We start from the raw sequence: 23520 nt of genomic DNA, 5'->3' as shown, positions 1-23520 counted from the left end.
AACATAGATTGAAGTGATGAGAGCACAGAACATGGCAGGAAGAGAGAGAAATTGCATATAGATTCAAAGCAAATCTTGGGCCCTGTGGACAGCCTTAGCTTTCAGGCACTGTTCCAGGGTAGAGATTGCAAACTGGTAAGTCTCTGTTTAGTGCTGTAGGTATCAGGTTTTGCATTTAGGATTCTGGGACAAACAAGCAATGGCTGTTCCATATATATATATATATATATATATATATATATATATATATATATGTGTGTGTGTGTGTGTGTATATGTGTGTGTGTATATATATATATATATGTGTGTGTGTGTGTGTGTGTGTGTGTGTATATATATACACAGTGGTACCTCGCAAGACGAATGCCTCGCAAGACGGAAAACTCGCAAGACGAAAGGGTTTTTTGTTTTTTGAACTGCTTCGCAAGACGAATTTCCCTATGGGCTTGCTTCACAAGACGGAAACGTCTTGCAAGTTTGTTTCCTTTTTCTTAACACCGTTAATACAGTTGCGACTTGACTTCGAGGAGCAACTCATAGCACGCGGTGTGGTAGCCTTTTTTGAGGTTTTTGAAGACTTTGGTGATTTTTGAAGCTTTTCCAAAACTTTTCCGACACCGTGCTTTGCAAGACGAAAAAAATCGCAAGATGACAAAACTCGCGGAACGAATTAATTTCGTCTTGCGAGGCACCACTGTATGTGTGTGTGTTCTATTTATTTCGTAAAATTTATATACCACTTGTTTGGGGGAAAAACCAACAACCCTCAAAGAGAAATGTGGCAGTCTAAATGTTAGTAAAACTAGAGATTAATTTTAAGTGATATCTTAAGTAAATGAGTCAATTGAAGCCCAAACTATTGCATAGTGGTTGAAGGGTGTGTCACTCTCAGAATGCAAAGTTCCTCTATGAGTGCTAAAAATCATCTACCTCTGGATATACATTTTGCCCTGAAGCTTGGAGAAGCAATGGAAGCTTTTGATCCACAAGAACCCCACACCCACCGTTGGGCAATGTTTTCCATTAGGAAGCACAGCCCTACAGCGCCCTCTGGTGTTACATGTTTATAACAGTAAAATTGATGAAGGTAGCTGAGTCCCGTGTGAATCCGTGCAGCAGAGCTTAGAAGTGGGGGAAGTTGCCAAGAGCTGTACTTCTAATGATTGCCAAGATTCATCTCTAAGATACAAATACTAGATTTGTAGCATCTGTGAACACTTGTTACTTCAAAACATAGTTGTACTCGATATTATTGTCATTTTTTATACCGTATTTTTCGCCCTACAGGACGCACCGGCCCATAGGACGCACCTAGATTTTGGGAGGGGGGAAATAAAGGGGAAAAATTTATCCCCCCCCCAGGCACGGGGCTGGGGCGGGGGAAGCCCGAGCTTCCCCTCCCCTAGCCCCCAGAACACGACCCAGAGCGATGCCCAAGATGCGTGCAGCTTCGGCATCGCTCTGGCAGCTTGCGGGGCTGAGGGAGGGGGAAGCCCTCCGCCAGCCCCCAAACCAGGTCGGGAAACAGCGGGATGGCGCGCTGCGCCTCTCCCGCTGTCCCCCGAGCTTACGGGGCTGGCGACGGGGAGGAGCAGGCTTCCCCCCCCCCGCCAGCCTTCTAACCAAGTCGGGGAACAGCGGGATGGCAGCGTTCCGCCTCCCCGCTGTCCCCCGAGCTTGTGGGGCTGGCGGTGGGGCTCTCCTGAAGCCTGGAGAGTGAGAGGGGTCGGTGCGCACCGACCCCTCTCGCTCTCCAGGCTTCAGCGAAAGCCTGCATTCGCCCCATAGGACGCACCCACATTTCCCCTTCATTTTTGGAGGGGAAAAAGTGCCTCCTATAGGGCGAAAAATACGGTAGTTTCTAACTTTTATTTATTCTGTCTTCGCTATTCCTTTCCATCTGAAGAAATTTCAGATCTCAAATTAGATCATCACACAATAATTTCATTGAATGGTATGGCATGCACTATGACAATAACTGAGGTGGTACCTATACGTTCGGTCCTAGCGCTTGCCTAAGAGTCCTATGCTACATTTATCAAATTATTTCTACGTCACATTTTGGGGCACAGTCCAATCAGGGGGCTCACAGTATAATATCAATATGGACTCATCCTTTGAATTTTCAAAATGTAGGTTTATTGTTCTGTAAAGGGTTTGTGGAAATGAGACTTTCCCCAGCAGTCATGAATCTCAGTATAGTGATAAAACCTTTATACTAAAAAGTGTTTTGAGAGTGATGAGGAAAATATAAAAAGTACAAAAATTAGGTAAGTGTTGCAGCCAATAGGTTACTTTTTAATTATAGTTGGAAAAACAAAATGACTTAATATGCGTAGCAGTAAATGCTTTGCTCAGGGGTCGTCAGTGGTCCTGTAGGTCTCCATAAATATCTCTTCAAAAATCCACAATACAGAAGAACTTGTTCTTCCTACTCAGTTCCTGTTTGCATGGCTCACCCCCCCCCCCTGAACATGCCTCCATTTCATCTGTTTTGAACAGAGGAGAGGTACAAAGGGCTTCCTTCTGAGAGCAGGTGTGGCAGTGGCTGGTCTAGTTGCCTTCCTTTGTGGTCCTGTCTCTCAGATGCAGTAGCAATGGCACACACCCCCCCCGTGGCAGCCATGTTGTGTTATCCCACACTTCTGTGGCAATCCTTTTGTATTATACCACATCTCCATGGCAACCCTGTTCATAGGATCATAGCATTGTGGAGTTGGAAGGGACCTCAAGACTCATCTAGTCCAGCCTCCTCTAGTGCAGGAATCACATCTAAAGAGTCCTTGACAGGTAGCCATCTAATCTCTGCTTCAAATGAACGAGTGTCCACCACCTTCCAGGGAGTCTGCTGCGATATGCCGTAAGACATTTTCTCAAAGTTTCCTCAAATATGGGCACCGACCCCAAAGAATTGGCAAACTGCGTCTTAAACAGACATAGCATGCAAACTGCTCATTTTTTATTTATTCAGATAAGATTTCATCAGTTATTCCAAGAGTTCCCCAGGTCTCAACTATCAGGAAATCTGAACGCTTTAAACCTCTGCTTATAATGCTCCTTTAAAATTAAAAAAGACTTTTGCCATTGATTCAGCATTGCGTGGCTTAATCAGTGTTGCATTGATTCATTACTTTAAATATATACAGCATTTCAAAAATAAAACTTTCTTACTGTTACAGTGTTCCTAAACATTTTAAAAGCATAATAGTAATATCAGACATACACTTACATTGGCTATTAAATAATTATATTAAAATGCTGAGTACAGTGAAACAGCTTGATGGATGCTTCTCTTGATTTCATTGAGAAGGTTACACTGGTTAAACTTGTATCTGGGGTCCTTAACTTGTGGTCCATGGATGGGCTTGAGAGGATCCATGAACTGGGCAGAAAAGCAATGATTTTTCCAATGCAATAAAATAAATTGAATGCAAAATTTTGTGTTTATGTGCTTTCATCAGATTCTCAGAAGGGTTCATGACCCAAATAAGGTTAAGATCCACTGCCTTACTTGTTAACTAGATGTCAAGTTTAAGGTTTCCATTTCCATGTTCATTTCAAGACTGCCCTTGAAGTATCATAGTCTTTTTCTATTTACTGTCCAATAGTCATTCTTAAAGCCATCCAAAAGTACAAACATAATATTTCCCCCCCTCCTAGAAAAGGCTTTTTCTCGACAAGAGAGGGAACATCTGATTGGCAAGGTAATGTTTCCTGGCACCTGAGTTTCCTGTCCACCAGAGGCCTTGAGATGTTTCTGTTTCTTGAATAGCAGTTATCCCACTGTGGTTAGTCACAGGGCAAACGTCCTTTAAAGCTGGTGGAAGCACTGTGAGATGTCAGGTGGGAGGAGACAGTTGTCATTCAGTGTGTGTGTGTGTGTGTGTGTGTGTGAGAGAGAGAGAGAGAGAGAGAGAGAGAGAGTCACCATAGCTACCAGAGGGCTGTGAAAATTTTTGTCCTGGGCTTTTTAGACTCATCTACCCTGTCCTTTTTTTTTAGAAAAAGAGGTGCTGCAACTCACCCTTCTCATAATGGCAATGGCACCCACCTGAGAGGTGCTGGAACTGAGTCCCGGTGAGCTCTGGCTGAAAAAAGCTCTGAGCAGCTGCCATTTGCATCAGGAAGGAAGCTGAAAATAGGGCTACCGTATTTTTCGCCCCATAGGACGCACCGGCCCATAGGACGCATCAAGTTTTTTGGGGGGAAATTAAAAAAAAAAAATTCCCCCCCCAGGCGCTTGTGGGGAAGCAGCGGGGAGAAGCGCTCTTCTCCCTGCCGCCCGCCTTGAGATCAGGTCCGGGGACAGCAGGGAGACGACCCTGGAGTTTGTGGGGCAGGCAGCGGGGAGAAGCGCTTTTCTCCCCGCCGCCCGCCTTGAGATCACGTCCGGGGAGAGCCTGGAGACGCGCTGCGTCTCCCTGCTGTCCCCGGAGTGGTGGGGCAGGCAGCGGGGAGAAGCGCTCTTCTCCCCGCCGTCAGCCTCCAAACCACTTTGGGAGACAGCGGGATGGCGGTGTTCCGCCTCCCTCTGTCCCCCGAGCTTGTGGGGCTGGCGCTGGGGCTCTCCTGAAGCCTGGAGAGCGAGAGGGGTGGGTGCGCACTGACCCCTCTCGCTCTCCAGGCTTCAGTGAAAGCCTGCATTCGCCCCATAAGACGCAGGCACATTTCTCCTTCATTTTTGGAGGGGGGGAAGTGTGTCCTATAGGGCGAAAAATACGGTACCTCTTCTCTACTGTTCACTTATATATATTTCTTGCAGTATTTATACCAGAGCCTGGCAATAAGATGTGTGGGGTATAAATAGTAAAATTATTATTATGGAATGGGACGTCCCTATTTTCATCAGAGAAATCTTGGAGGGTATGAGGTTGGGGCAAATTTGTTAACTGGCGCTGTGGGTTAAAGCCTCAGCGCCTAGGGCTTGCCGATCGAAAGGTCGGCGGTTCGAATCCCCGCGGCGGGGTGCGCTCCCGCTGCTCGGTCCCAGCGCCTGCCAACCTAGCAGTTCGAAAGCACCCCCGGGGGCAAGTAGATAAATAGGTACCGCTTACCAGCGGGAAGGTAAACGGCGTTCCGTGTGCGGCTCTGGCTCGCCAGAGCAGCGTTGTCACGCTGGCCACGTGACCCGGAAGTGTCTCCGGACAGCGCTGGCCCCCGGCCTATAGATGTGAGATGGGCGCACAAACCCCAGAGTCTGTCAAGACTGGCCCGTTCGGGCAGGGGTACCTTTACCTTTACCTTTATCTCCAGAGGCAAGAACTAGAAATGATGGACAGAAGTTTCCGGAAGCAAATTTCAGCTAAGGATTAAGAGAAGCTTCTAACAGTATGAGCTGTTCAGCAATGGAACAGGCAGCCTCAGGAGATGTAGGCTCTTTTTTTCTGGAGTTATTTAAGCAGAGGCTCAACAGGCACCTGTCTGGGAGTGCTGCAGTTGCATCCTGCCTTGTGGATACTGGACTCAGTAGGGGGCTGGACAATGACTGCCAAGGTCCTTTCAAGTTCTGAGGTCTTATGAATAGAGGGTGTGCCATAGGGGACTGCTGAAGGAAATTCCTAGATTGAACAGAGAGCTTCCTGGCCTTCCAGAGAGGATTTCAAGAGGGAAAGAAAGGGCACATTTTCCTTACTTGAATTTCCTTAACTTACCTTAGGATCCAACCCTGTATCTTCCTAGAATGGATTTATCATAGTTCTTCTGTTCCTTCCACATGCCCCTATTTCTGCTACCTAAAGTTATCCCCCATTTCAGAGCATCATGCTTCAGCAAGGCTTGGTGTTCTATATACTTGGTTATATGATTCTGAACAATACTTTCCATCAGTTTGCCCAGAAACATGAAACTAATTTCCAGGATCCTCCTGCCTCCCTTTTAGAAATTGCTGTTACATTGGCTACTATCCAGTCCGCAGGTGTGCCATCTGATCTGAAGGACAAGTTATATATTTTTGTTATAAGATCAGCTACCTCATATTTGAGTTCTTTGAGAACTCTTGCATGGATGTCATCTGGACCCAGCAATTTTTCCGTTTATATTTTCTCTGTTATGCCTCTAACTTCATCTCTTGTCACCACTATTTGTTGGAGTTCCTCAGAGACTCTTACTGCAAAAGTTAGTCAGACGCTGGGATCTGCCCTATATCTTCTGTTTGGAAGACAGATGCAAATAATTCATTCAGCTCCTCCGCAGTCCCCTCATCTTCCTTTGGTACACCTTTGACTCCCCTGTCACCCAAGGTCCACCTGCCTCCCTAAGCAGTGTCTTGATGCTAGTGTATTTAAAGAACTTTTCTGTTGTTGGTCCTAATATTTTTAGCAATGTGTTCCTGTTCCACAAATTCTTTTTTTAGGATCCCTTACTGTCTGCTTACCATTTTTTGGCCAAATTTTGTGTTCCTTTTCATTCCCTTCATTTGAACAGTTTAAAACCTCCTTAGATTTCACTTCTTAACCACACTGGCAGCCTCTTGGTCTTCATGTTACCTTTGCTGATCTGTGGCTTGCACTCCAGTTGAGTTTCTAAAATTGTTTTTAAACAACTCTCTAGCATTTTGGAGTGATTGTTTCAGTTTCTCATTGAGCATAGGATGTTAACTATGCTATGCAGTGTGAGCCCTGGTGTAGCAGCTGCTAATTTTGTTAATTGAAAATTTTCCTCCCGTCCCAACTTCCAGTCCCACCTTACACAAAAAATACATCCATGTATGCAAGATAATTTATTTTTCAATTTTAAAAGCTTGTTTACAAATTTCATTTGGAAAAGATCATTAAAAGATGCTGAAGGTGAGTTTGTGGAGTTCAACGAAAATCATAAGTGCCAAAAGGAGACCTATTTTATTTCATTCTTACACAGGCAAGAAGCAGTGCAGTCTTTCAGCATGTTTTGTTTCATACATCCTTCTGACTTCACTAAGTCAGGGCAGTTGGTGAACTTATCAGTATGTTTGCAAGGGTTGGCTGAAAGTGAAAAGAAGAACACGCTACCATCAGTCTGGACATTAACATAAGAAAACATCCCCAATAGATTCAAACTCTAGGGACGCTTTCATTTTTAGTTCATATACTGGAGTTTAAGATCAAAACTGAAGATTATACAAAAGAAAAAAGAACACTGAACATATTATTTAACAGTTGTTCTAATGTATGTAATAATTAAATGCATAAACAGTTTAGCAACCCTGACCATAACTCAGAAGAAAAGGCCTGAAAAACAAGCCTTATGAGGAATGGTTGAGGGAGTTGGGCATGTTTAACCTGGAGAAGAGGAGAAGGAGAGGTGATCTAACAGCTAACTTCAAGTATCTGAAAGGCCGTCACATGTAAGATGGGGCAAGCGTGTTTCCTCCTGCTCCAGAGGGTAGAACCTGAACCAATGGAGTCAAATTACAAGGAAGGAGATTCCGACTAAACATCAGGAAGAACTTTCTGACAGTAAGAGCTGTTTGACAGTGGAATGGACTCCCTTGGGAGGTGGTGGACTCTCCTTGCTGGGAGGTTCTTAAGCAGAGGTTGAGTGGCCACCTGCCCTGGCTGCTTTGGTTGAGATTCCTGCAATGCAGGAGGTTGGGCTAGATGACACTTCCAACTCTACAATCCTATGATGCTGTGAAATTGGGCATGCTTTGATTGCCACATCTTAGGAACATTATGTAGAAATCCCTACATTCACCTTAACAATATAAAAGGTTATTGTGACTCAGGAGGCAGAAGCCTTTCTGCAGGTGGTATGACCTCCCCACCATCGATGGAGAAGTGGTACTGCCATCAGTGCCAGTTTGGGGCAAGATTGTGTCCATTTGGGGCAAGAGCTTTGGTGCTGATGGGAGCGCTGCTACTCCGCCTTTGGCAGATGTGTCAGGGTGCGCAGTAGCGGCAGGAGAAATTAGGTGGTGGTGGGAGTGGCAGCAAGGCAAGACAGAACTTCTCATTTCACCTCTAGTGGTGAAACGGGATGTGCTGCCCCGGCTTCCATCAAATTCAGTGGGGTTTTCTTCTGAGTAACTAGGTTTGGAATATGCTGGTTTTAGCATTCAAATTTAGAATATAATTGGCGATATCCCTTCCACTCTACCTTGTAATCTTCGGGTAACAGAGATATCTATATAGATCTTCATAAGCAGCAGTGGATCTATGCCTGCCCATCTCCTGCTTCCTTCCTGGCTAAACTGTCAGGGCCAAGCATCTCTTTGGCAGTGCATTGTGCATGCAGCGCAGAAGTATCATATCTGGATGCAAGACTTCCACATCACACCAGAAGCTGCTCCCAGTGCTCACTGGGGCAGATCCAGAAGTAGGGCCTCTAAGCAGAAATCAGCACAGCTTTACCTACTATCCCTTATACTAACTTGGTGGCAGTTAACAGGCCCAATGAGTTCTGAATTCTAACTGAGTGCCCTTTCTAAAGAAAAGATGGAGAAGCTTTAATATTTGAAGTTATTTGTACGTACTGCATAATTTGTTGTCACAAGCATGACGGCAGTCCCCGCAAGATGGTCCAGACTTATATGGGGTTTTAAGTAAGCCTTGTATGTTCCCTCTGGAATGAGAAATGCAAAAAAGTGCACAGTTTTTATTTAATGAAATTTATATAAATATATATTTTTTAAAAAACCCCAAAGCAGCTCAGTCCTGGTATGCTGTTGCCGGTTGTTTGTATTCAGAGGGTGGCGTCAGTTCAGTAATGCTGTGCTCGAGCTGCTAGTGGGAATGGAAATGAGGCTGGGATGCCTTGGCTGGAGAGTGAAGAAGTCTTGCCTGTAGAATTACTAGAAAGGCAGGACATCACATGGGGGGGGGGAATAAAACACAACTACTTTATTTTCCTATGTGCAACCTAAGCTGCTTGCACAACACCACACCCCTGTTTCTAAAGAAGGAAGAGTGACAGCTCAACACCCAGAACGAGCCAATGCAAATGAACTTAATGAACACAGCATGTTGTAATTTGGATTATTCTAATGTTCTGTGGAGATTATTCTGACCATTGACAATCTGCTATTAACTCCCTTTATCTTGTGGACCTCCCAGTGTTATGTAATCTCTCAGGAATGTTAATAGCTGGCTACCTCTTCCAAAGGGCTGGGGCTGTATCATCAGTAAAGAGAATCTCACGGGCGTTATTCACAGAGTGTACCATATGTGCCCACTAGCAATGCGGCAAAATATGATCAAGGGGTTCCTGTATCTCCATACACTTTTCAAGAGAACCCTTTACCCTCTTGGGTAAAACTTCCTGGGTTCTGAACTTTGAAGAATTTGGCTCTGCATTGCTTGTCAAAGATGCCAGCCTTTGTTAAGCCCCTTGAACAGGGCTTTGCAGCTGCCATGGTCCAGCTAACAGAGGTGCCTGAAAATCTCTTTCAGCTGAGCCAGCTCTTTGTCTGCCCCCATCTGCTTCTATATGACATTAGGTGTAGGGCAGGCAGGTGTGGCCTGGCTTGGCTGAAATATCCTGGTGGGTCAAACAGGGAAGCCAGGTTGGAGGTTCCCAACACTGGTTTAGAGCAAACTTAATAAATATGGTTCCAGTTGCAGAAAGGTAGCCGTGTTGGTCTGCCATAGTCAAAATAAAAAAATTCCTTCCAGTAGCACCTTAAAGACCAACTAAGTACTTAGTTGGTCTTTAAGGTGCTACTGGAAGGAATTTTTTTATTTTAATAAATATGCAAATGAATAAAAAAGAACATTCTTTTCTGAGGCACTGCGGCTCACTTAATGCTGAATATGCTGCTGGTGTGAATTGGTGGATGACGGAAGCTATGGGTACGAAGAGAGGAGGATTGCAAGGAGTGGGGGCGCTGCCTTTTGTGCCTTTTCACAGTACAGTGGTGCCCCGCAAGACGAATGCCTCACAAGACGGAAAACGTCTTGCGAGTGTTCCGATTTCCCCCCGCTCCCCCCCTTTTCTAAGCCGCTAAGCCGCTAATAGCCTTTTAGCCGCTAATCCGCTAAGCCTTTAATAGCCGCTAAGCCTTTAATAGCTCCTAAACCGCTAATAGCGCTAATCTGCTAAGGCGCTAATAGGGTTGCTTTGCAAGATGAAAAAACCGCTAAACGAAGAGACTCGCGGAACGGATTAATTTCGTCTTGCGAGGCACCACTGTATTAAGGCAAGGTTAAACCATAGCTAAGGGACGTGGGTGGCGCTGTGGTCTAAACCACAAAACCTAGGGCTTGCCAATCAGAAGGCCGGCGGTTCGAATCCCTGCAATGGGGTGAGTTCCCGTTGCTTGGTCCCTGCTCCTGCCAACCTAGCAGTTTGAAAGCACGTCAAGTGCAAGTAGATAAATAGGTGCCCCTCTGGCGGGAAGGTAAACAGGGTTTCCGTGCATTGCTCTGGTTTTGCCAAAAGCGGCTTAGTCATGCTGGCCACATGACCCAGAAGCTGTCTGCAGACAAACACCAGCTCCCTAGGCGAGTAAAGCGAGATGAGTGCCGCAACCCCAGAGTCATCTGCGACTGGACTTAACGGTCAGGGGTCCCTTTACTTAAACCATAGCTAAACTGGTGCACCAAACCTTAACAGGACTAAAGGTACCAACTGTTCAGGTCAGGAGGACTCCCAAAATAAAGTTTTCCAGAGATTGACAGAAAATTATTCTGGGATTTTGACTCAGCCAAACAACACAACACAACACAACACAACACAACACAACACAACACAACACAACACAACACCAGCTGCTGCCACCTGATTACCCAAGGTAATAGGAATGACCTGGCTGTTTTTGTTTTCTAGCTGGCTAGCAACCATTGACATCCCGAGTTACTGCTTTACTAGTGTGCAAACTTCCTGTGGCTGTTATGAGAGTTGTTCCATTCCGTTTTTATAGTCTAATGTATTTCATATTTATGTTTAAAATGTGTTGTTAAATCCCTTGAAGACGTTGTGTAACAAACAGCTAACAAGCTCAATAAATAAATAAATAGTACATACGCAGGACAGTAGTGGCAAAAGTAGAGGTATTTCAAGCGGTTTTGAGGGCAGTGGGCAGCATAACAACCAATTCTGTAAGACCTGTACCAAACCACCTGTAAATATAAAAACATCCACACAAGAAAATACGTTAGAATCTAACTGTTTTCATAATGAGCCAGAAAAACATACATTTAACACCAGCATTAAAAATAAAAATAAAACAAACCCTAGATTTCATCACTTTGTGTTGTTTTATTAGGAGCACCTTGAAATGGGGGTATGACACTAAAGAAATAAACAATTTCCAAGTAACAATTCCAATAATTTTTTTCCTCTGGGAGATGCAGCTCAGAAATGTATAGAGCTGTGAATGTGAATGGCATTATGGGGGTCTGAAGAAATCACAGAAAGAAAGGCACAGCAGAGATAAAGACAATCCATTATCTGAACGTCCTATGTGAAAAATATGAAAAAAGTACTGGGTGAAACACGAGGAACACAACCACCCCTTCTCACCTCCTTCTGTGAGGCCCCAGGCAGCAGCAAGCCAAGAGGTGAGTGGGCTATCAGGCATGGATTGACTAGCTGAACCGTGCACTTGACAAAGATACAAAACGGTGTTTGAGTTACCTGAGTGTAATGGCCAATTACGGCCCCTGGACGGACTGCTCCAACACCGTACTTGAAATCTTTCACCTCGTTGTACCAAGCTTGAATCACGTCATTCCATGAAGTAGCGTGAGATGATGCATATATATTTTCACCGCATGAAAAGCCATCTAGAAGTGGAGACGGGAAGCATTAACAAAACTCATGATTCCTGACCTAGGAAATTCTGTAAACAAGAGGAGTCATGCAATGCTTCAGGGGAACATGCTGCAACAGGTAAAAGCTTGTTTATTCAAGCAGAATTTGTTCACCCGAAAAGGAGAGATTTTATTTACCGTATGTAACCCATTTGAGCCAGTGCTTGAACAACACAGAATCTTTGCTTAATTGGGAATGATAAATCTTATAACTTCTTTGATATAGTTCTATTTGGGATACCTTTTGATGTTCCATGTTTCTTGCTTAGCGTTTAGGAGTTATCTATATCTGATTAAACTGGGAAGCAGCTGTTCAGTTTTAAAGTATGGGGTGAAAGGGGGGGGATATAAAATATGAACTGGGCACACTAAGGGTGGTGATTGATGTATAATTGCCCAGGTATTTGTCTTTATATTAAATGTTTGTTATACAAGAATATCTTTTTTTCAACCAATATTATCCCTCTTTAGAGACAGAAGTCTTTGTTTCATTAGGGTACATTCTTAGCTAGAAACGTTTCAGTTTAAAGTGTTGTAACAGGTAGAGAAAAATGGAACAGTACGTTGGTGGCACAATGTTATATCACACATACAGTGCATATAAATCACTTTTTCTTTACCAGTCTAGCTGAGTCCCAGATGTGGGCAGAATTTGTGGTTTACATTTGATATGGAAAACTGAGTTGCAATGAAAGGTAGAGGAAGAAAGAAGAGTCTGCATTTTGGTACAAGCAATAAATAATGAAGAATTAATTTTAACGAGTAAACTTATTCAAAGGTGTTACCAGAAAGAAACATTTGTCAGTTACTTTTAGTAAATGTTAAATGAGCTTCCTTTTTCATGTGGTTCTGATTCTTTGGTGACTACCTATAGGTTAACTAGAGCAAATTAAAATAGTCTGAATTTAGAACCTGTCAGCGTATAAGACATTAAACATATCTATTATACAGCCCCAAAAGGCTAATCTCAGCTGTGCTGTATTAATTGCTCAATAGCTGGCATCCTTTGATGAATTCCAAAGTAATACCTTCAGTGGAAGAAAGTGGAAGCTGAAAGGTCTTGTTTTAAAATGTTACCATCTCTGAATTGTTAGTGACTGCAAAAGATTTATTATTTTAGTGATTAACTACATACTTCCAGGATCTGGAATGAACATGTATGAACTGCTGTGTGGTGCTTTAAAAATTGTATGCATCTAAGGTAGATGCAGCATGTATAGAGGCAAAGGTATGCTGATTTCTGAGTTTGGATGTTAGAAAGAACTCAAACATTCCTCTGTATTATTCCCTTTTTGTGGCATTCTTCCAGTGTGTTTTTTTAAAAATATGCTTTTTAAAAATTATGCTCAGACTGACGACTGCAAGGTTGTTGAAGGAATAAGTGAATGCTGATAGATCAAGGGAAGTAATAGTGCCACTGTATTCTGCTCTGGTCAGACCACACCTGGAGTACTGTGTCCAGTTCTGGGCACCACAATTCAAGAAGGACATTGACAAACTGGAACGTGTCCAGAGGAGGGCAACCAAAATGGTCAAAGGCCTGGAAACGATGCCTTATGAGGAACGGCTAAGGGAGCTGGGCATGTTTAGCCTGGAGAAGAGGAGGTTAAGGGGTGATATGATAGCCATGTTCAAATATATAAAAGGATGTCACATAGAGGAGGGAGAAAGGTTGTTTTCTGCTGCTCCAGAGAAGCGGACACGGAGCAATGGATCCAAACTACAAGAAAGAAGATTCCACCTAAACATTAGGAAGAACTTCCTGACAGTAAGAGCTGTTCGACAGTGGAATTTGCTGCCAAGGAGTGTGGTGGAGTCTCCTACTTTGGAGGTCTTTAAGCAGAGGCTTGACAACCATATGTCAGGAGTGCTCTGATGGTGTTTCCTGCTTGGCAGGGGGTTGGACTCGATGGCCCTTGTGGTCTCTTCCAACTCTATGATTCTATGATTCTATGATTCTAGAATGTGGATTATATTATAGATCTCTCTAAAACATTTCTACAGTGCTTACTGACAGCTCTACTTGCCAGCAATTCTTTGGTCTGATGGGCTGTGGGCAAAACGACATTTCTTTGCCACGCGTTCGGCATTTGCTCTCGCAGCAGGACTCCATTCCTAAATGAAAAAAGATGTAGCAAAGGTGAGAATGGAGGCATACTGTAAAGATGGAGAAGATAATATCTGTCTGATCGCTTGTCACCTTTCAGCTTTCTTCAAAACCTTGATGTGTATGTCCATGTTCACCTTTAATGATAGTTATTTTGTGGCTGGGTCATGGCTTAAATATATGAAGGGAAAACAGAACTGCCGTCCTTTCCCATCACTCTTTCATTCTTGGGAGCCAGTCCCAACCCAGCACTTGCCCAAGATATCTTGGCACCTGAGACAAACCACAAAATGGTGCCCCCCACTAGGAAAGAGGGAGGGGGGAATGAGGGTCTACATCAGAAAAAAATGGGGGGGGGGATAAAGACCAACATTGGGAGCAAATGGGGACCGAAGAACTACATTGGGAACAAGGGAGGGAATCAAATCAGCCTTACCTGATGGTTGAGCTGGTAATCAAAGGCTCTCCTGGGGGGAAGGGGCCATCTCTGAATCATGCCAGGTGGGTGCAGAGCCCAGGAGACCCCAGAGGGAAGTCCCAGCTATTTCCTCCTTAGAAGTGGGAGGAGATGAGCAGTCCCTCCTATTTGCTGAGGGGCCACTATGGAAGCGGCATGGGGGGGGGTACCAAGGTGGTGGCAGACCTGTCCTCCAAGGAAGGCACGACAGCCGCCTCTGTGGCAGCAGTGACAGGCAGCATGTTCCTTGGAGTCAGAACTGCTGCCCCTGTGGATTCCGCTGCCTGAGGCGGTTGCCTCAGCTTGCCTCATGGGAGGGCCGGCTCTGCCCCAACGCCTGGATGATCTTATCCATGGTTTAGCATCACATCTGCCTGACTCCTGTCAGCCCTGCTTAATGGCAGTAACCATCATTCAAACCCTGATTAAGAGACTGATGCGGGTGGCACTGTGGTCTAAACCACTGAACCTCTTGGACTTGCCGATCAGAAGGTTGGCAGTTCAAATCCCCACAACGGGGTGAGCTCCCATTGTTCTCTCCCAGCTCCTGCCAACCTAGCAGTTTGAAAGCATGCCAGTGCGAGTAGATGAATAGGTACCACTGCAGCGGGAAGGTAAACAGCATTTCCGTGCGCTCTGGTTTCCGTCACGGTGTTTGGTTGCACCAGAAGCAGTTTAGCTGTGCTGGCCACATGACCCGGAAAGCTGATTGTGGACAAATGCCGGTTCCCTCGGCCTGAAGCGAGATGAGTACCACACCCCATAGTCGCCTTTGACTGGACTTAACCATCCAGGGGTCCTTTACTTTTACCTAGGAGACTGAGTTAGGCACTCTCAGCTACTACTAAGTTACTACTGAGGTAAGTGCATATTCCTAGCCCACTACATGGACAAGTGGAGGAAGGGAAAGCATACATGGTGTTTTTTCTCCTGATTGGACAAGAACATGTAGGAAGTTAAAGCAAGCAAGGGCTGGATTATATCTGTCCAAGGGAACACAAAGCGCAGAGGTGAGAAGCGGCATCAATAGACTCTGAGCCTGCACCATTATTACTAATGATTACCGCAACTCATTAAGCGGAACCTTGCTTGCTTAACATGAATCGGCACGACTTCCTTAAGCTGACTCTACTATCACAAGCTAAGAACATCCAGCCAGCCAGCTGACGAGGCACAAGGGTTACAGTCTGGTTCCCCATTTGCATTGTATTTCTGTTGAAATCATACTGATTAGTTCTAAATTCGCACTTATACCTATGAATTAGCATATGCAAATATCATGTGCCTGCTTGTCCTTTTTAAATTAAAAAATGATGTTTAAATGGCATTCCCTTGTGAAATGCAAATCTGCTTGTGAGCCTCATTCTTGAAGTGATCAAGAACAAGTTTTCTGCCTGCAAGAAAGTGTAGTAAACATGCAAAGCACTTGCCAATGTACCTGGAACTATGAATTTCACCTCTTTCTATCTTACCATCTTCAGCATGTTGCTTGCAGTTGGCTTCACTTCTCTCCGCAGGGCATTGTGCTTGTCAAGAATTTGCTTTTGGTCACTTGGTCCAACCCCTAGTGCATGTGCCTAAAGTGAGAGAGTGATTAAATTCCTCTTGCATTTATTCATAATATATTACACCAATATAATTTTAGCACTGTTTCCGTAAGAATCATGGCCATGGTGAAAACATGCCATAAATGAAATCTGACATAAACAAAATCTCAGTTGTAAGCTGTTGTAAACTGTTGGGCAATGCCGTGGCATTAACGTCTCTCTGATGTATTCTGGATAAATCCACAGTTATTGAAATCAACTTCCTCCATTAAATATGATCTTCTTAAAATTTATTGTCTTCACAGATGAAGCAGTGAAGCACATTTTGGCTAATTAAAGAGAATGTTTAGGTTGATGAAGCTCCAATCCCGTATTTTCAAACAACCCAGCTAAATTCAGTAACTTTTCATGTCCCACTGACTGAGATAGGAGAGAGTTAAGCATCTCTCAGTATTGCTACACTACACGACGCAAAAAACAACAACACTTTACCCTTGAAGCAGGCTGTTGCAGCGGAGCAGCAAGACTCAGCAACACGATGAGCAGGATCATCTCTGAAAACAAAATAACACTGGAGATATTATCTTAGAGTTTCTGTTTAGATAAAGAGCATACTTATTGAAACATGGTGCCACTCTTCTGAGTAGTAGTTTAAATTTCAAAATGCTCATGTGGCTCCACATGAGAAAATAGATTTGTGCCTCCTAGAACAGGGCAGGTGGCAGATCAGAACCTGCTGGAAGATCTCTGGATGCAAGGGATGAATAAGGCTTGTTTAAGAGTGGCAATTTATTTTAGCAGATTTATACCACACCCTCCCAATGAATGTACAATGCTTAAAATAGCTTACAACTTGCTGAAACCCACCCCCACCCCAAAATCAGGCAGTTAGAAATAATTATTGACCTGTAGTAACTCGGATGCAGATTTGTATTTACACACACTGTATTCACACATACAACACGGGTGGCGCTGCGGTCTAAACCACTGAGCCTCTTGAGCTTGCCAGTCAGAAGGTCGCCTGTTCGAATCTGTGTGACAGAGTGAGCTCCTGCCAACCTAGCAGTTCGAAAGCAGACTGGTGCAAGTAGATAAATAGGTACTGCTGTGGCAGGAAGGTAAACGGCATTTCCATGCGCTCTGGTTTCCATCACAGTGTTCTGTTGCTCCAGAAGCGGTTGAGTCATGCTGGCCACATGACCTGGAACACCAGCTCCCTTAGCCTGAAGCTAGATGAGCACCACAACCCATAGTCACCTTTGACTGGACTTAACTGTCCGGGAGTCCTTTACCTTTACCTCCCATGAGAAAGCATGACAGTAAACTTTTGTAAACCATACATTAGATACACCCCCAGCATTACAGCCAATGAAGACAGATGGCTTAAGTGCAGATTCTTCAGTAGGAATTTGATCAATAAGATGCATCCTCCTGAGCAATTATTTTTATACAATTTATCTTACTTAAGTCTCCTAGCAACCTTCATGTAGGTGGTTATGGGATACAGCGGGCTAATGTATAGGTTAACAAACACCCCCCCCACACACTTAAACCTTACCTTATTATTTCAAGGAAGACTTGAAGTACCTTCTTTGTAGCTTCAAAGAGGTTATGGAATCAACGGGCGATGTTATGCTTATATACCTCTCCTGTTTCCTGCTTTGCAGAATGACTCAGTGTCCAACCGTAAATTACACACCTCATTGACCAGTCAGAAGTTTGAATCTGTCACATGTCTTTTTAACAATGTTTTATTTCCTGAAAAATTCCAACCAGCATCTTATGATGGATTGATATCTGTGCCTTTTCTTTATCCTGTGGCATCATTTTATCGCTGGTAGATCTAAACACATCATTGACTCAATATACATTGTAATGAGAGGAATTCACAAGCTATTGCTGCTACCAAAGAGGTTTCTTCCTTCCTTCTTTCTGTGTATGAAGTAATGCACTGGTGGTGCCATAATCTAGTAAACAAGGATGTACGGTAAGTGTTTTTAACCTGTTACTGCAGATGTTGAAGTGATAGGAAATCATCTTGTTTTGAAAGTTGGACCCATTCCCTCCCTCCCCTGCTCCACTCCTTTGCTGATTCCCGCATCTATTGATTCATTGATGCCACTCAGCTGGTATTCCTGGAGATGATGTTATCACACGCCAACGGCCATTTAAATCTTCAGTATTTGCTTATGTTCAATTAGCATCACAGTGGAGATATAATTTCTGCAAATATTTCCTGTTGCATGTGCTCAGTTCTGGATTACCCAATAAGCAGACTAAGAATGTCCTTATGGAATAGCAAAGCAGAGGCACCATAAAATAAATAATAAATGAGAGGATTTTTTTGTTGCTGAAAACTTTAATACAGTGGTACCTTGGGTTACAGACACTTCAGGTTACAGACGCTTCAGGTTACAGACTCCGCTAACCCAGAAATAGTACCTCGGGTTAAGAACTTTGCTTCAGGATGAGAACAGATATCGCGTGGTGGTGGTGCGGCAGCAGCAGGAGGCCCCATTAGCTAAAGTGGTGCTTCAGGTTAAGATCAGTTTCAGGTTAAGAACGGACCTCCAGAACAAATTAAGTTCTTAACTCGAGGTACCACTGTATTTCATATTTTTAAAAAAACACTGAAGTAGTCACTGCGGGGAAAATGTTTGTTAGACTTCCTTACACTCCACGCACTTTTCTCTTCCTTTTTTATTACTTCCCCCCACCTAAACCACAGGGCGTCTTACTCAAGTAGATAGCGGTAATGTGACGAAATCAGATCCCCATCATGTGTTGTAACAAAACTATGTCTTATTATTGATATAGTCCTCTGAGTTATGGATATAATCTTATTGAGTATTTGAAGAAACAGAAAATCAAGGGCTACATTACCTGTGCTGAGTTTGCAGAGGTCAGTTTCATGCTATTCTCTGTGGCTGCCCCTAAGCTGTGGCTCTCCTTCCCCACAGAAGTGCGACTGGCACATTCATGATACAGAATGCTGAAGACACACCCCTTGAACCCGACTTATTTTTATGGTTGTAACACAAACAGGCCTAAAGTGGTTGGGAACAGAAGAGCAAAAATGTATTATCATTACAAAGTTTAACGCGACAGTGGTACCTCGGGTTAAGAGTTTAATTTGTTCTGGAGGTTTGTTCTTAACCCGAAACTGTTCTTAACCTGAAGCACCACTTTAGCTAATGGGGCGATTTCTGTTCTCATCCTGAAGCAAAGTTCTTAACACGGGGTACTATTTCGGGGTTAGCGGAGTCTGTAACCTGAAGCGTCTGTAACCTGAGGCACCACTGTAATTCATTTCAAGACACAATATGACAATCCAGTTGATTTGTTTTGATGATACAGACATCCGTTCATTGTAAATTAAACTTACAAAATTCTGAAATAGACTTTAAAAGTAAATCACTTGATACCAGTTGGCTAATACATATAAATCTGACTGTGGTCTTATAGATATGGGTACAGCTGCCCACAAACCTGACCAGGCTGTGACAAGTGTGGAGGAGGTGTCTGAAGTTACTCCTTTCTCCTAAGATGGAGGGAACACACAGTGAAACACCTTGTTCCCCATATTGTTCTATCACCAAATGTAACCCAAGTCCAACTGTACAGTTAAACACACCCTTGCAAACCCCTCCACGGCCTTCTAACATCTTTCTGTTCTTTTTAAAACCGGAAGCATTAATCAGGGCAATCTCTTCCTGATGCAGAACTGCAGAGAGAAAGAAGCATTGAGGTGCTCATTAACATTTCAGACTCTGCCAGCAGATCACAGGGATCACACAGATACCGATTGTTGCCTCTCCTGACAGGAGCCGGCTATTGAGCCTCTTCCCATAAACGAGTCCTGGAGTTCCTGGATTGATAGTGCCAGCTCTATGTCTCTTAGAAGGGAATTCCACAAGGTAGGAGGCTTAAAAAAAATGGTCCCACTGAGAAAAGTGAGAAATTTTATGGCTACTGCCGACTTGCCTGCAGAAGACATATCAAAAGATATATTGCCTTATACTGACTGCAAAGAAGCCCAGTACTGCAAGAAAATTATGAAAAAACAAGCCAATGGCAGTGCGATAGGAACAGCACTGCACTTCAAAGACAAATTTCTGATATCTATGCTGTAATTGAAGTTGAAGCTAATATGAAGAGGAGAGGTGAAGAAGCACCAGGTAGATTTTCTTTTCTAAACTATATGCACAATATATGAACAATATGAACAATATATTCTCACAATGATGCAATATGGAATGATGGAACACAGTGTGTATTTCCAAGTGTGCGGAGGGTGTACAATGTATTTTTCTAACAAGTGCTCTGCCCCTTTTCTCAGCTAAACAGAATAAAAAACTCTCAGGACGGACTTGATTCCCTTTCTGTACTGTGTAGGGAAGCAGGCATGCAGCAGCGGAGCAAGTGGATCGGGTTCTTGGGGCAGTGGGCGGGGCCAGCTGCCCGTGGGGCGAGCCGGGGCAGCACACTCCGTGGGGCCTCCAAGGAGAAGAGTTTGGATTTGGTATCCCATTTTATCACTACCTTAGGGAGTCTCAAAGTGGCTCACAATCTCCTTTCCCTTCCTCCCCCACAAAAAACACACTCTGTGAGCTGAGTGAGGCTGAGAGACTTCAGAGAAGTGTGACTAGTCCAAGGTCACCCAGCAGCTGCATGTGGAGGAGCGGGGAAGCGAACCTGGTTCACCAGATTACGAGTCCACTGCTCCTCCCACTCAGTCGTCCTACAGCTGGGGGGAGGGAGGCAGCGGGAGGACCATTTAGGCAGCGTGGAGCCCACATGCGCCTAAGCCACTGTGTCTCTCCCAGGAGACACGTGTGGCTCGGGTGCACTGCAGGCCCTGCGCTGAGTGCCGCCCAACATTTTGTCACCCTGTCCCCAAGTGCTGGTCTGCCCCCACCCCACCCCCTTCCTCCGCCATTGCAGACATGCTTCATCAAGTCAGCTTCGATGAATTCATCCAGAATTTTGCAATCAGAAAATCTAGACAGAAAAGTGATTTTAATTTCAGCACACATGTAAGTTTCATGTCATTTGAAAAATATTATTTTATTTTATGGTTTCGTATTGCTTTTTTAAAAATCACATACAGGGTTGCTTAGGGCTTCTGTAGGTCTTAATCTAGCCCTTCCAGCACTTCTGTAACCTATTTAGGTAGAACATGACAATGGGGAAGCAAAACAGTAAGTAATTTCTTGATTTCTACAAGCTGTAATGCTCAAAATCAAACATACGGCTAGAACAAGCTATATCTTGAACGCTTCTTGATAAGTTGTTGGCACAGGGCCAATAATATGTCATTTATACCTAACTTACTAGACTGAAGTTTTGCCTCTTGTTTTGGTTTTCTAACACAATATGGTCCAATATTTTGGCCACCTCATGGGAAGAGAAGACTCCCTGGAAAAGACCCTGATGTTGGGAAAGATGGAGGGCATAAGGAGAAGGGGACGACAGAGGATGAGATGGTTGGACAGTGTTCTTGAAGCTACCAGCATGAGTTTGACCAAACTGCGGGAGGCAGTGGAAGACAGAAGTGCCTGGCGTGCTCTGATCCATGGGGTCATGAAGAGTCGGACACGACTAAACGACTAAACAACAACAACACAGTATGGGTTGGTTTGGGAAATAGTGAGAAGATTGGGCTGGGCTCCAATACTATGCCTGTCCTATGGAGTCAGGGGTCTGGAGGGTGGTCTCATTTCTGCATTGGTGGGCTTTCTTTCATCCACTTCTCTTTGAAAAGAAGAGCAATCCTTCCCACTTAAAAATCAGCGGCCAGGGTGTAGAATGAGGATTTATTGCTCAATTAAAGTACAATCATGGCCTTATATGCATATTAAATTATTAGATGGTTAAGTCCACAAACCCATTGTCCATGAACTGGCCTATTGCGAACTGAGTCTGAGTGGTCCCATTGTGTTAATTCTGGCTATGAAAAATATTAGTCGTCTCCATAAGTATATTTCTAAAAAAGAACACTTCCAAGTGTTCTTACAACTGAGGACCAGTGAATGTGGCTTTTGTGTGTTCAGACCCAGAGACCTCCCCCCTAAATAAACACACAATTGACTCAAATTTTAGTTTTGGTTTTTGGCAGAATTTAGGCCACAACTTTATTGATTACAGAAAGGTGAGTGGTTGCATGGGCTCTGGTTCGACTAGCTCCCTGCACCCTTGCAGGTACCGTAGCACTGACCCAGAGCTCTATCATAGGTCAGCCAAGGGTGAACACCTGAGGTAGGTGAAAAGCCCAGGAGCAGACTCTGTCCACTCCCCAGATGCTCCCCTGGACTCAGGCATGGGCACAACCCCTTTTCGGGTTGAGTCCCTGGATTCCTTTACCGGAATACCCTTCACATAGGGATGGTGAGACCGTTCTCCCATCCCTATCACCTGAACCAGTCCCTATCCATAACCTTACAAGTTGTGACGATTTGCTACCCGGCAGGCGCAACCCAAATGGCAACAGCCAATCAGCCAAGTGGGGAAAATTCCTGCCGTGCCCCTGGCTCAATGACAGACGACACACGACGGCATAGCAAGGTCAATCGCAAAATGGCCTAATAGTAGGGAGAGGACGGTGGGTGTTCTGATGCATGAGCCGAAAGAGAAAGCTCTGGGTCATGTGATTAGGTATATATATGTCCCTCGATCCGTTTAGACTGCACTCCATTGGCCAAATTAAACCCAGCAACGAGGGACCTACCAATCGGGTGTTGTGGCTGTCCAATATACCCACCTACAACCAGGAGGTCAGCCTCCAGGTCTCACCGCAACATGTGCCCTCTTTTAGGGTGGATACGCTATATAATCATTTTCACCACTGTGAAATAATGTTTAAAATTCATTTTATAGCAGGTATCTATTTGCATTCCAATCTTGTGAATGGTTCAGCCTACAATATATGCTCAGGTTGCTATGACTAAAAGATTTTGTTAAAAGCAACCTATGTTTGGAACATTAAAAACATTGGTCTCTTCTCAGGCAAAATGTTATACTTCCCCCCGCCTCATAATATAAGAGGAAACTTTGTCTAGGACTGCCTCCACTGATTGCAATTAATTATATTAAAGAGATTATGAAACATTGTTGGTTACTTTGTCATTATAGAAACAATATGGACTGCTTGAATTAGCTAATAAATGAAAAGGCATCAAAAACATATCAGGAAATCAGAAATGAAACAGCAATCCCCAAGTAACCCCCCCCCCATATTTGCAAAAATAAAATAAAATATAGCCTTCAGATTATTTCAAAAACAGGGACAAATCTGGTGGAAAAACACCACTGAAACCTTAATGATTCAGGATCATAAGAATTTACTTAGTAGGTTGGGCCTAGGTGGAAGTCAGATGTGTTTGGGGCATTAAAGTGTGCCCAGCAACTGTGGTTTTCTCATGGCTCCTGCTCCAAGGGTTATCATAATCCATGGAGATGGGTTGGCAGCTGCAGAAGCTGGGGTGAGTGGCAGGTGTGGTGGCCTCATCAAGATCACCATGGTGTATGGCCTCTGGGAGCTGGGTGGGCATCCTGGCTAGCTTCCCCCACAACAATGTGCTGTTTACAGCCCCCTTTGAGGCAGCAGGGTTCAGTGGTTGCAGGCTCTGTGGGGGTTTCTCCTGGGTTCCCTACATTCCCCTTCTCCTCCCCCTATTGTGCAGCC

General features: G+C 44.2%; 1 protein-coding gene and 1 long non-coding RNA gene across 2 annotated transcripts in view; one reads left to right on the top strand and one right to left on the bottom strand.

Annotated features, from left to right (window-relative positions):
- Positions 1-6704: 6704 nt before the first annotated feature.
- Positions 6705-17489, bottom strand: LOC309528820 (serotriflin-like). The gene is made up of 8 exons (XM_082216534.1): positions 17395-17489; positions 16329-16390; positions 15762-15866; positions 13753-13840; positions 11550-11698; positions 10938-11032; positions 8449-8537; positions 6705-6958 (listed from the first exon to the last, which is right to left on the bottom strand). The coding sequence occupies exons 2-8, from the start codon at positions 16386-16388 to the stop codon at positions 6831-6833; spliced, it is 714 nt and encodes a 237-aa protein (XP_082072660.1). The 5' UTR covers positions 16389-16390; positions 17395-17489; the 3' UTR covers positions 6705-6830.
- The window catches only part of LOC309528866, a 145572-nt gene continuing 131730 nt past the window's right edge, over positions 9679-23520 (top strand). Inside the window, exons 1-2 of the long non-coding RNA XR_014217937.1 lie at positions 9679-9828; positions 10111-10274. This is a non-coding gene — a long non-coding RNA (uncharacterized lncRNA). The remainder of the gene's footprint in view (positions 9829-10110; positions 10275-23520) is intronic.

This window comes from Podarcis vaucheri (genome assembly GCF_965113315.1).
Source record: "Podarcis vaucheri genome assembly, chromosome: 3".
Taxonomy (NCBI): domain Eukaryota; kingdom Metazoa; phylum Chordata; class Lepidosauria; order Squamata; family Lacertidae; genus Podarcis; species Podarcis vaucheri.
The sequence above is the reverse complement of the archived record's forward strand: the minus strand, read 5'-3'. Positions and strand labels throughout refer to the sequence as shown.